The 14,015-nt window shown below is 43.5% G+C and overlaps 1 protein-coding gene across 1 annotated transcript; it reads left to right on the top strand.

Annotated features, from left to right (window-relative positions):
- Positions 1–20: 20 nt before the first annotated feature.
- wdr25 (WD repeat domain 25) lies at positions 21–12,661 on the top strand. Its single transcript, XM_056590358.1, has 6 exons — positions 21–1,438; positions 4,928–5,075; positions 10,316–10,446; positions 11,040–11,210; positions 11,838–11,978; positions 12,252–12,661. Exons 1-6 carry the CDS (start codon positions 686–688, stop codon positions 12,471–12,473), a joined length of 1,566 nt encoding a protein of 521 aa, XP_056446333.1. The 5' UTR covers positions 21–685; the 3' UTR covers positions 12,474–12,661.
- Positions 12,662–14,015: the final 1,354 nt, after the last annotated feature.

Below are 14,015 nucleotides of genomic sequence, written 5' to 3' on the forward strand. Positions count from 1 at the left end.
AGACGTAGTACGTTCCATAATGATAACTGGGGATAACCTTTACTTTGAAAACAATCTATCACATGTGGAGAGGGTTATCTTTGCGCATCGGTCTTGCGTGTTACATTTATAACAACGACGCAGTGTTTTTTAGGTGCACTGTCTTTCTCTGCGTATCTTTGCTTATTGTATCTTTCATTTCGGCTCCTCGTTGAGAAGTTACTAGTCAGACATGGCGGAGTGGGATCTATATTGGTTTGTGGAATCCAAACTTCTCTGCAATAATTTGTCACCCTAGATCGATAACATGCATTTATGGTTGCAGGCATATGTTCGTCCTTCTATTGGATATTAATGGATATTAAATTAATAGATTACAACCCATCGTAAAAATCCACTTCCTACAATGGGTAAAGGTTGGTTGTCGTTTCATATCCAAGGTAATAGATAGAATACCTAATGCTATCACTCGTAATATACCATGGGTGTAGGTGGTAGATAACCCACAGTTCAGTCTAAAGCTGCAAACTACCATGGATGTATAATATAAACGAAGTAGCAAGGTCCAGTAAAATATTACTGCAATGCAATACTCAAAGCGAACAGCGGGCGTCGCTCTCTAGTTTCAAAACAAAGTACCCAATAGGAGCAGGATTAGTTCAGGCGTACTATTCAAAGCATTTTCCAAACTGATTTTCTTTGGGAAATGGAGTCACTGGTGGATTATGAGGATTCCGACTCGGATTGCGAGTCTTCTATCACACTGGGCTGTAGCAGACAATTGAAAGAAAATCAGGACATGACGGTTTCGCGTCCCCTTGGGCTTAAACCCACCGAATCACACCCTGAGAATATTCATTGGACATCAAGACATGGCAGAATTCCCTCAGTACAGACGGATTTGGGTTCAGCCCTAGTTAAAAGTCACATCTCTACAGAAGGCCTACCTGCACTGCCTGAGGGCGACATTGGCTGGGATAGACAATATACCCCTTCTTACACGGATAAACCATTACTGAACATTTCTTCTAGAGTAGCCATTGCTTCGCCAGATCCCCTTGAAAAGACGACCTCACAACAAACCTCCTCTGGGCCATCCCAAATCATCAGACACAAATCCTCAGACACTGTTAAAAGACCCCAGCATGTGTCCTCTGGGATCCGGCCCTACATCTCAAAGCGACAGAGACTTGGGCCTACCTCTGCATCCGGGGATATGTCCTCAAAGCAGTCTGTCGAGGAGGCCTCCACGAAACAGACCAGATGTGTCCTGAGGCTTTCAGAGGTGTGTGAGAGGGTCAAACCGTACCTTCTTGAAAAGCCGGGAGCTGCGGGCATCCCAAGGAGGCTCCTGAGGGGTCTGGAGGGTCACGAGGGCCCGGTGAACACAGTCCACTGGTGTCCAGTGGCCCAGCTCAGTCACCTGCTCCTGTCTGCCTCCATGGACAAGAAAGTGAAGGTAATGACAGCTTAGAAAAGTAGCCTTTCTTAGCTTACACACCAATGGAAAAGCTTGACTACAAAAACAAAAGAAACAGAAAAGAAAGCATCGTCTTATAAACTGTATACTTTGTATATATTTCAATCACTTCTAGTTGTTGTTTTTACATTTTGATGCATTTTTGTCATGCCCCAAACAGGTGAGAGCCCTATATACGATGTTTAAAAATACACACATTTGAGAAACCTGTGCAGTCCCCCATCACCCTCCACTCTCCACCAGGTAACCAAGTGACCAACCTGCTGGCTGAGTGCAGTGCTAGTGTCTGTAATTGTCACCGAGAATCTATCTGCCCTGCACCCTTACATTCTCTATATATGTACCATGCCACCAACACATGCTCCGAGACCCAATCTGTCACTGTCAGTCGAATGTGTGTCATGGCCCTTGGGGCTTCGCTCCGACACACACACACACACACACACACACACACACACACACACACACACACACACACACACACACACACGTGTTCCCTCTTGCACTCTAACACGATTTGGCCTCTTATTTTCCCTCCACAAACTAAGTAGACAATCCCTCATTCTCATCGCTGTGAAGGTCTAGCCATGCAGGTGGCAAGCAATGGCTGAATAGGACCGCCGTGATCCAACTTAAAGAGATTGCTATGGCTGAACTATTAATCTCATTCAAACCGACATCGCGATGTAATAGAACGCAATGTCATCTTAATTTTTTATTAGGATTTGCTGACTGTTAGTTACTGACTGGAGATCGGTAAGATTTGTATTTATTTTTATTTTACAATTCAATAGTGCATCAATTCATCTCAACACATAGGCCTGGCCTAAAGGAAAGAGCTGTTTATATATTGACTGATTACAATGTTGTGTTGGTGATTCTATAGAGGATATATTGCTTTAGTGAATAGTACAGAACATAAGGAACTTTAAAAAGAAAAATCGCGTACCGAATAGCAATCATAAAATTGGTTGAAATAATCGCAATTCAATTATTTCCCCAAAACCTTCAGCCCTGATTTCAACCACTTTCTCCTCAGTGCTACAGTGATTCACTGGATGAGTTCAGTCAAGGAGGACTAGGATAATCAATATTGAAGGATTCCGGAATGGTTTTGCATAATCAGACAAGGGCCAACGATAGCCCTGCAACATCCATTGGCTCTTGGAGGAGCGACCGAGAGCGTAGGCTACAGAGTTAATTATGGGAGAAGTGGAGAAGGAGTGCGCAAGTTATTTTCTCTTCCCTTATGAGGAGACAGACATTTTTTTTTTTCTCACTGAAACTAAATAGGATAACCTCAGACTTGATTATTAAACATATTTTTGAATTAGTAATTTTATTTAGCCCGAAAACCTTTTTAATGTCCAGAATACCCCCTCAGAACTAAATACAGATATTGACATCAGTAACCAGTAATCATGATGAGGTCTCTTCTATAGGATTCTATTCTACTCTGGTCCCTTCTGTGCAATGCTAGCTCTTCATGGCCTGCACTGCATGTCAACGTGCCCATATAAAAGACATGCACTCTTTAATGAAAAGCAAGAATTATGCATTTCTTTGGGCGAGGCGGTCTTTCTAAATTAACTTTCTCTCGCTCCAGTATTTATGCTCCCTCGTTCTGTATGCCAGTTCCTAAGGCGTTGTCAGAGTATAATTCCAAGTAGTTTTGCAGCTATGTAACCATGGCTAAAGCAGGTAGTGAGGTTTCTTTGAAGGTGGTAACACGAATTACAATTAATCTTTTATTAAAGACAATCATTTAGGAGGAGGATTACGCTGGTAGTCACTACTGCCTGTAGTAAATAGCCAGTTGAATTGAATTCAATCCGTTTTACGAGGATTTCTATTAAGATTAATTTCATTAATGCTATCATTCAAATTAGGCATTAGGTGAAAGCACTAGTTGGTTGTGTTGGATTTATCACACCTTGACACCTTTTTTTTCTAGAATAAACACAGCTATGCTGGCCTTTTTGCTGAAATGATTAACACAATTTCCTTATTCCTTGAGAGGGCAGTGTTTCTCTACCCTAAACACTTAGAAAACTAGGATGGAGTTTGTCTTGGTGTATACAATATACTTAGAATTGTAACAATATACATTGAATCATATTCATTTTATGCATGGATTTATATTGACTGATTAGTGTTGAATTAAGTGGCAAGTGCGAAAGGGACTTGGCAGAAATATAATATCTTTGTTTGTTTTGTATAATGGCATGAAAATAAGTGTCATTGATTTAGAATGAGCACTTAATATCTACATAGGGAGTGGATCCTCCTCCACCTAGTCCGCCATGTTGCACCGCAGTGTTTCTACAGTAGCCCAGAACCAAAGAACTCCAAAAAAGCTCTAGAAAGAGTGTTGGAAAAACATGTTTTTGGGCTAAGATATGTAGGAAGGAGGAGGCCGTTTTATCGCCATAACTTACACCCATTTGTGATTACTTTTTAGTAGTGTCTCTGTGTAGGAGCGTTATAATAAGATGTTGTACATGCAAAGCGGCATGCACCGTGGCGCTATACAATGTGTCGGAGAAGTTACGGTACTTCTCTAAGGTGCTTCTCGATGCATTTTCATGCTGTGTGGAGCAGTTTATTTGTGAAAAGATAATGATGAAATCGACATTTTTCTCCTTATTGTCAGTTTCTGGTGCTATACCTGGTGTTGCTGAGTTGGACGCAACCAAATATATTTTTAATCTTTTAAAAGTTTACCTGACTAGGCACCTGGCCTGACCACACAGTATCTGAGTTTCAGAGTTCAGAAGCCATTTCTTAATAAAAAAAATATGAAATATGACGAAAGAAAAAACATTTTCTGTCAGCAAAAGTGCCACATTTGCTGAATAATGGGTTGTTATTCTCTCTCTCACTCTCACTCTCACTCTCTCTCTATCCGTCACTCTCTCTCTCTATCCGTCACTCTCTCTCTCTCACTCTCTCTCTCTATCCGTCACTCTCTTTATCTTTCTCTCTCTCTCTCTCTCTCTCTCTTTCTCTCTCAGGCTTTCAAATTTAATATTGGTGTAGTGCTAGATATTCACAGATAACTGCATAGATTTGTAAATTACTTAGCCTGTCTGGGAGCAGAGCAGCCTGACCTAGTCATTTAGTTGACATATAACAGACACACACACATATGTTTGTGTGTGTGTGTGTTTTTACACTGTGGTTTAGCGTAATCTCGGATAATGCTAAATAACTATTAGCGAAGGGTGAGTGACTATATAATTAGGAACTGTGTGTTACCATTCACGGTGAAAGTGATTACAGAGACTTTTGAACTTTCATCCCTTTGTCAGTCAGCCTTTGAGTGGGAGTCAAACACCTGGACCACCACTACAGCGCTACTACGCTGAAACGTCTAGCAGACGACAGGAGCTCTTCTGAACACCTCGAGGTTCGAATGAGTGTGCTGGCTGTAATGTATGGAGTCATCCGGGGCTCTCTTCCTGGCAGGTTTGGGATGCAGTGGAGAGCGGCCAGTGTCTTGGGGTGTATCCGTGCCACGCCGAGGCGGTGCGGGACGCTTGCTGGACCCCCTGCGGGCGCCGCTTCCTCTCGGGCTCCTTCGACAACAAGGCGGCCATCACGGATGTGGAGACAGGTGAGTGGTAGGCCTACCCGTTACTCTCCTTATTGTTTCAGCAGCTTATTTTACGGTTTATAGTCGCACAAAATGTAAATGGAATGGTAAATGGACTGCATATATATAGCGCTTTTATCCAAAGCGCATTACAATATTGATTAACATTCACCCATTCGTGCACACATACACACACACCGACGGCAGTGTCGGCCATGCAAGGCGACAGCCAGCTCGTCGGGAGCAGTAAGGGTTAGGTTAGGTGCCTCACTCAGTTAGGCATAGCTATCTCCTGAGCTACTGTCACACGAATGTGATTGCTGTTTTTAAACAACAACACATTTTCAAGGTGATGCCAGCCCGTTTTGTGTCCATTTATTGCAACTTAATGACGGAAATCTCGATCCCTCTGGAATAGTACCGTCGGGAACGAGATTAACTGATACTAAACGGAGCTCTGCTGTGACAGGTAATGATGAGCAACGGTGGGATATCCGGGAGAATGTGATTGCTGTACATTCTCCGAATGCTTGACTAAGGAGGGCTTCAGTGAATGCGTACTCTTATTGGAATTTCAACTGGAATTACACGAAGTTAAACTCGCTTTTCACATAATGTTATTCTAATCAATAGCCACTTTCTTTTGAAACCCACATCATTTCCCACTCTGAGGTCACCATAATTCCCATGATGCCCTTCTTCAGTTGTCACTTCCCTCTCAGCGGGCCTGTCGATTTTGCCAATTAGGCCTACAGCTAATGACTTCGGCAGCCGATTACACACACACACACACACACACACACACACACACACACACACACACACACACACACACACACACACACACACACACACACACACACACACACACACACACACACACACACATGGACCACTGACCCACAAACACATACAAATACAGAGAAGCGGCTACAGAAAGGGCATCAATAATAAATCTGTCACCACGGGATGAAGCTGCATGACCTTATGTTGGCACGTCCTGCACTAGGAACATAAACGTATAAATGCTTTTTTTTTTATATCGGGTGATTGAGCCAGCAACATTCTACCTTGCAAGGTTCCCAAAGCAGATCAGTATAAATGCTGAGGAAAAGATCCTCAACTCATGACCTCTGACCTCTCTTGTCACATGAGCACAACTGCTATCATTGCATCATTGTGCACGCTCTATTGTTTCGGTGGGAGGGGGGTGGCATGGATGCAGGAATGAACCGTCTTCTATAGGGAAATGCTATGAATGCCTATGGTGTGGCCATTTTTTCCCTGGCCATCTTAAGGGTTTTCTCCATCTGCCTGTCATCCTAATTCTTGGAATGCTATACCCATCCATCGGCCCTCGAGCAGACTGTCACTGTTGAATAGCAATCATCAGCGTGTCCCAAAGAAAACAGAGTGATAGACTCAGGTTGACAACGGTTAATGCAGAGAATGGGTGATAGACGGAGGGAGGGATGGGAGAAGACTGCAAGGGAGGGATTCTGAAAAGAGGAAGAATACAATCAGAGGGCCCTATCTTGCACCTAGCGCAATTAACTTTCTACACCGACGCATGTATTGTTGCTAGTTTGCAACAGGCACAAAGCTGATTTCCCCCCACAGCAAACTCGTGCCACTAAACTTGCGCCCTGAGAGGCGTGTCGGCGAAAAGCAGAGGCGTGTTCTGGCGCAAATGATACATGGTGCTATCTTTCAGATCAATAAAGCAGTTGCGCAACTGACCGAAAAAGTGCAATAGCGGATAGCGCAGTCCGTGTTGCTTGCTATTTTGACGTACCATGGCAGTTCGTAATAGCAACAGATAGTTACACACACGTAGGCTATACACTTCACAAATATTAAAACGATTAGCCTAATTGAAATATTATGATGATGATGATGTGCATTGTGGATTCTTTTTTTTTTCTATAGGGGCTGCATGAATGAACACTGTAGTAGGCTATGCCATGCGTTAAAATAATAATAACAATAATAAACTCGAGCAAAGTAGGTTATATCCCAGCCTTCCAAAACAAAACAAAATCTTGTTTTAGGGTAAGTTATAACGTTGGTTAAATTATTTGGGAAAGAACAGCTGATGCAACAGTAAGTTGTACTTTGAAAACTTTTGATTGCATCTGCAAACACCGTACAGCAAACACATATTTTCTGACACCGACGTCGTGTACAAGCCCATAACTTTTAGGATTGATGAGAAACATTGTTTTACTGCGAGTGAGTGTTTAAAAGAATGAATGAATGCGGGCGCGTGTGTGTGTGCACTCATCTGTTCAAACACACGTAAACTAAACATGTAACCCATGATACAGTCCATGGCAATGTACATTTAAGGGGGGGACACATGCATATTATGAACACAAGTCGATAACAATAATGTATACAATACTTGTAAGAAATTATGTTTGTTAATGTATTGCAGCATATCATTAAATAAAGCCACAGTTGCGGCCACAGGACTGCGTATCATATATGTGTTAAGTTCTCTTTGCCAGAATTTACTTGACGACTCAGTTTTCCTGAAGTTGTAGAAGAAAACGCTATTCCATTTTTGAGTTAGGCTGTATAATTTGGCCGTAAACTGAGCCATTTGAAGTATATGCATCTGTCTCAGCAGAGAGTGAAAACGCGCTGTCAAAATATCAACCCGTCAGGTTCCAATGCGCTCATGGGAGATGGCGCTCTCATTGGTTTAATGCATGTTACGCCCAAAACACACCTACGGGTATTCAGACCAACCCATATTAGATTTGCGTCGGGCGCAAGAGTCAATTATCCGCTGGTATAATACCAACAGCGCCAGAGTTCCGCCCACAAAGCTACTTACGTCCCGCGCTTCTCACTTGCGTTTCAGACCGTTAAAATAGGGCCCAGAGACTCATAACACATGGGGCACAAAGGGAAGAAGAGAGGAAGGGATGGAGGAGGGGGAGAGAGAGTGCTTTAATGAACTAAATATACTTGTCGAATTGGAATTTAGGAAAGTTCCTTCTCCAACCAGGTTTCTTTCAAAGCTTACCTTACCTTGATTGACCACTGTCAATCAAGTCAAGCAGACTTGATTGACACGCTGACATAACGTGTGTGTGTGTGTGGGTGTGGGTGTGGGTGTGTGTGTGTGGGTGCATGCGTGTGTCACATTACCGTTTCCAACAAACATTTTGCATTCGGGATCCAATCATTTATTTATTATGTGATGGATAAATGCAAATCAGAAAAAACACTTGTAGATTTCCTACAATATTATTCGGGAAACTGATTGTGCTGAGAGTATTGTAAAGGTTCAGGTTTCATCAAAAAATGACCCCTAGACTGCTAATGTATTAACTGCAAAGTGTCGACTAGCGTTCATGAAGATTTCCCACGAGCAAAGAGTAATCACCCACTCATTGTTATCTTCGTGAACTGACGCAAAAAAAGGTTTAGAGTGATATAATCTGATTGTGTCTTTTGAGGCTGATTTTTATATCCGATCTGGTCACCAATACCCTACCCTGATTAAAGCCGATCCATTTTCTCCTCCCCACATTGTCTCTAGATGACGTAGTCCTCCCCAAACAACACATTTGTTGGTCTATAGTAGCTGTCAGGGCTGGACTGCATAAAAAATGGGGCCCTGGCATTTTGGCCTAGAAAGGCCCACCTCAATGTTTCCTGCGCGCACACCTGTTTATTTTAACCGCACTAATGGCCTGAAGTTTGTGCAGCAAATATCTCATCCAGTTGGGCCATTATGGCTGCATCTGTCGCAAGGGCGTGTATTTTTGGGTGGGTTAGGGTTGAGCGTGTGCAGCACATTTGCTCCACTCTGTCTGCATACGGCCAGTCGGCCACGAAAAGAAAAAGATAGCTGTGTCGTCGGCCGAAAAAGCACGTCTGCCCGTAGGGGAAGCTTGACGACCAGTTCCTCTAAAACCCTTATCTATGTTTCGCTAGCGACGCTAACAGTACTTTGCTAATTAAAACATGACACTGGCTGTCTGTTTATTAAGGCGAGCGACGTTGATTTGCTATCTTCCTTAAATCCCCCTCAATCTCGAACAGCTAGATAACAGTGTGTTGTTTCCCTCGACTTGGCTAAGGATTAAGCCAATTAAGATGGTGATTCCGTGCCGGGCCAACACAAGGATAACGTCATAGATGTTTTTTCAACTTTGGATCGATGGGGAACAAACAGGGCACCACACTTGCTCAGCCCTTCTGTTGAAAGAATTTCCAGTTTTTTAGTTTCTGTTCATCAGCCGCGGGACTATCCAAAGTTGTCTTCTGTGAAGGGATTTATTTAACACAGCCATGAACTTGAAATGTGTGTAAACCAAGTTGGCCTGGATGGAGGACTGTGTTGTTTGCAAGTCTAAATGGCAAGCAGCCACTGAACCCAGGGGTTATTTTCTATACATTTTCTATACAAGTCCCTGGCTCCCATTCTGGCTTGGTTCCCGACAGGCCATGCATGTACCCTCCTCTTCTCTTTTCATATTTCATTTTTTCTGTGTGATGAGGCGCTCCATGCTTTTTAAGTCGTTCAGATGAAGGGTATACAGCCCTGAGCCATAACATTGGTTCTGCTGATTTATTTTTTCTTCGTCTTCTTCCACTTTTCTCTAGTTCATTACCCTCTTGTCAGCTCGCATTATCTTTCTCATCGCGAGGGGAAGTTGTTTCTTCAGAGGGTCCCGCCAAAACGTTTCTTCTGTGATGTTTTGATGACACGGCTGCAGTCCAAGGATAATCTACCGTTAATCTCACTGTTCTTTTTGAACAACCTTATACTTAAAAAACAATAGTTTCTTGACTTTCGTGACTTTGGCTGCTTCTTTTAGATCGCACACCTGTCGTCCACTTCCTAGACATACGACACGGTCATTCATATAAATCCCACTCTTGTGATGAACGCAGAAACATAAACTTTTATTCTAAGCGAAAGGGTTAATGTTGAAGTATTTAGGATTCAGGTTTTACCATCCATGCAAAATTAGGCATTTTTTTGTGCTTTCGATGTTTGATCTTTTTATGATGTTTGATGTATTATATATGTTGTATCTACTTGTACCTAGGGACTGCAGATGCAAATGAGCCTAAAGCTAACTCTGGTGCGATGCATCAAATGGTCACATTTCTGTTTTAATTGCACATCGTCCAATTCAAATAAAGCCGAAAGTGAATTGGTGATGACTGAGCGACCATTCCGACGATCTTTCTCTCTGTTGACCGACGTGTCGTTGTTTCCGTGGCGACCCCTGCAGGGCAGCAGCTGGTGAAGGTGGACAACCAGTTCAAGGTGATGTGTGTGGCGCTCCAGCCCAGCGATGAGCACGTGTTCCTGTGTGGAGGCTACAGTCCCGTCGTCAAGGCCTGGGACGCTCGCGTGTCCAAGGTCACGCTCTTTACCCCCTCCTCACTGCTCTGCTGTACTGGGCTCGACTTGCTGTGGTAGAGGGTTCTTTAGGCGGAGGCTAACCCACACATTTAGTAGTAATCGGTGTTGACCTTAGCGTGTTGGCCCTTTAAGCGTATGTGTTAGAGTTAGTTCGTACATTAGCGACAGAGAACATTAGCAAGAAGACCATTTCAGCCAAAATCGTGTTTTATGGAAATTAAGTGCAGGCGGATTTATCATTTAAGCTGACCCCGGTTCAATGGCTGAGGTTGTTTTGAATAGAGTATGCCGAAAGTTTTGTAAATGGTGTCCAGGTTTCTAACAATCTAAACTCTCCATTTTTAACTCTTTATTATTTACTTATATTCATTGATTCAACAATGTGTGCAAAACATAAATATATATAAAATAATGTTAAATTAAAATAAAATGTAATGTATGTGTCTTTACATATGAATTTGGTTATTTTGGTGGGCGGCATATCGTTGTGGAAAATGTATCATATAAAACCCATTTCCCATAATGTATTCTATGTGACTAACTGTGTATCTTTCGTAAAAGCCAGTCCGTTCTTTTCCATTGTGGTTCAGGCGGTGAAGTTGTACAGTGCGAGCATCCAGCAGACCTTGGCCATCTTGTTCCTGAAGGGCGGGCGCGAGTTCATCACCAGCACGGACTCTGTGAGCCGGGACTCGGCTGAGCGCACCCTGATCGCCTGGGACTACCAGACGACGGCCCGGCTGTCCAACCAAATCTTCCACGTAAGTAGATGGCTCTGTGTGCCTCTGGGAAGCTCTGTGGGCCAGGGCCCAGGCCTCCAGGCTGACTTCCACGTAGGCCTGGCGGCCAACTGTGATATTGCAGCAGAGAAAGAGCCAGGAAGCACTACTCCATGTAGAACAACCCAATCAAATAACGCACACAACTTTGGAAAGGTTAAAGGTTACTGTTTTCAACATTTTCCAACAAGAACGTATTAAAATTAAATTAAATTAGATTCAAACTGAGAGAGAGAGAGAGAGAGAGAGAGAGAGAGAGAGGAGAGGAGGAGAGAGAGAGAGAGAGAGAGAGAGAGAGAGAGAGAGAGAGAGAGAGAGAGAGAGAGAGAGAGAGAGAGAGAGAGAGAGAGAGAGAGAGAGAGAGAGAGAGAGAGAGAGGTATACTTTATTGATCCGAAGGGGAAATTCATGATCGGTGTTTGGGCGTTTCCCTCATTAATATGAACAGAGGGCCATTATGCTGTGGTCGTGTCAGAAGGTTCACACTGCTACCATGCTGCTGGGTAAACACACTCAATATCTCCCGCTGTCAATGTGAATTACAAGTGAAATTGAAGCGCCTGTCTTTCTCGGTTCCTCCCTGGGTCCCGGTGGCCATCTGGTTCTCAGGAGAGGTACACCTGCCCAGGCCTGGCTCTCCATCCTACAGGGGACTGCTTCTTGGCCCAGACCAATGGGAATTACATGGCCGTTTTCTCCTCCCAGAGGCCCTATAGGATGAACAAGAGGCGGCGCTATGAAGGACACAAGGTAACCAGCGTGTGCGTGTGTGTGTGTGTGTGTGTGTGTGCGTGCGTGCGTGTGATTCGCTGCGTTTCGACTTCTCAAATTGAACAGCAACCGAAAAAAATATAAATATAAGTAAAAATAAATAAAATAAAGTTCTATGCGACAAATATTGTACGAACACTTTCAGTGTATTGTGTGGATTCCTACCACGTGATTGGTCACATGGTGGTGAATCATCACAGTAGGTAGAATGCACCCCCCCCTCACTCTGTCCGCCTCGGACCCCCCCCCCAGGTAGAGGGCTACGCCGTGCAGTGCGAGCTCTCTGCGGACGGAACCGTCCTCGCCACCGGCAGCTCCTCAGGCTCCGCCCACTTCTACGACTACCAGAGCACCCGCATGGTGCACACGCTGTGCGCCCACAGACAGCCCTGCCTGCGGGTGGCCCAGCACCCTGTGCTGCCGTCCACCGCCGCCACCTGCGACTGGGGCGGCGAGGTCAAGGTGTGGCACTGAGAACACGCCGCCACGGCCGATTGGCTCAATGGGTTTCAACCGAGCGGCAAGGACCAGGAAGTGGATAGGAATGATTTATTTTGCACTGGATTTGATTGCGGCTTGTTTTCGTACATGAATAAATGCAGAGGAAAATTTTAAACAAGTTTTGGCTGGTTTTTGTGAGTCCGCTTGATGATTCTTCGGGCTGGATGGTCTGGAGTTGAGGGTTATTTACTCGAGTGTTACTCCTAATAATTGTACAGCCACAAAAAATTATAATTAAAAAGAAAATGCAATAAAATAAACATGGCGCTTACTTAGCATGTTTTATTGCTAGAGAAGTGGTATAATTTTCAATTGAGAATTAAATTCAGCTGTTTTTTCTGCATTAACAGAAAAAACAGTTTTCATGGCAAAACTTCTCTTTCTCTGCTTTCTGAGATTGAGAACTCGCCAATTCGGAAAAACAGAGCAGAATTATTTTCCCAGGTGAGTACGTTAGTCTTCCGTATTCTACCAGCAGTCCTTTTGACATTACTTCGGGTCAAAGGCACGTCACTAGCGCGTCATACTATGCGATTCAGATTGGGGTGCAGGTTAGATAGCGTGACACGGCCCCATAAAAAGATAAAAAAGCTTCAACGGACCACCAAATATCTCATTTTGTTTCTTAAAAACTCCAAAACTTGTCGGCGACTATCACCCTTCTCGCATTGGCCTCCTCCTTAATAACATGTATCCCAAAATAATGGACTATAAGTTTCCTCAAAGCATCTGCTAAAATGAAAAATGGAAAAATTCAAACTTTAGAACATCTACTTTAACTGAAAGCCGCCCACAGTATCATTTCATTCTAGACATGGCTTTTCATGGCCAGTGGCTTCAGGCGTGGATTATAAAGTCTATTGCTTAACTTTATTCTCTAAAGTGTGTCGCCTACATTTTCTTTATCTTCTGCTTGCATTGTTTTGACATCCCATAATCCGGGTCGGTTGAGTCCCGGCGCTTCGTTTTCGGGGATCAAAAGAATGTTTCCTCCTAATTAACATTTCAAAGAGAGCAATGTTAGTGTTGTTGTGCTTTTTAAAGTAATGGGCTGAAGGCATCCAAGTCTTTTCCGCCACACTGTCTGACCTAACTGCTATCCAATTCGGAAACGCACGGAAATTCACCACCCCTCTTGACGGGATTTGTCGTGATTTCTTTCTGCAGCATTTTCATTATGAAGGGCCGGCCATATACATGTTATCTAGATATGACTCAGACTACGGCTAATATAAATAAAGCAGGAGTGACACGTTCTCTAGGTGATAGCCTACGTTCTCTCCAATTTAAACGTAGGCTATCACCTAGTATCTCTCAGGATGACGGGTGGAGAGGATTGCCACGATGCTCACGTAAGGTAAAAATATATTATTGAACATATGGCAACACATTACAAAAAAGTTATAATAAGAAAGGAAAAAATTTCACATCCAAGATGTGTCGCCTCATGCCTTGTACTTTTTTATTAAGTAAAATCAACAATCAACATACAGCAACAAATTAATATACTCATGC

Source organism: Gadus chalcogrammus, chromosome 5, assembly GCF_026213295.1.
Source record: "Gadus chalcogrammus isolate NIFS_2021 chromosome 5, NIFS_Gcha_1.0, whole genome shotgun sequence".
NCBI classification, from domain to species: Eukaryota; Metazoa; Chordata; class Actinopteri; order Gadiformes; family Gadidae; genus Gadus; species Gadus chalcogrammus.

What these genes read in the sequence shown, in the direction of transcription:
- wdr25 (XM_056590358.1), top strand. Translation starts at nt 686, where the DNA reads ATGGAGTCACTGGTGGATTATGAGGATTCCGACTCGGATTGCGAGTCT. An exon ending in CCATGGACAAGAAAGTGAAG is followed by an intron (nt 1,439 to 4,927) that starts GTAATGACAGCT and finishes TCTTCCTGGCAG; the next exon opens with GTTTGGGATGCAGTGGAGAG. An exon ending in GGGACGCTCGCGTGTCCAAG is followed by an intron (nt 10,447 to 11,039) that starts GTCACGCTCTTT and finishes ATTGTGGTTCAG; the next exon opens with GCGGTGAAGTTGTACAGTGC.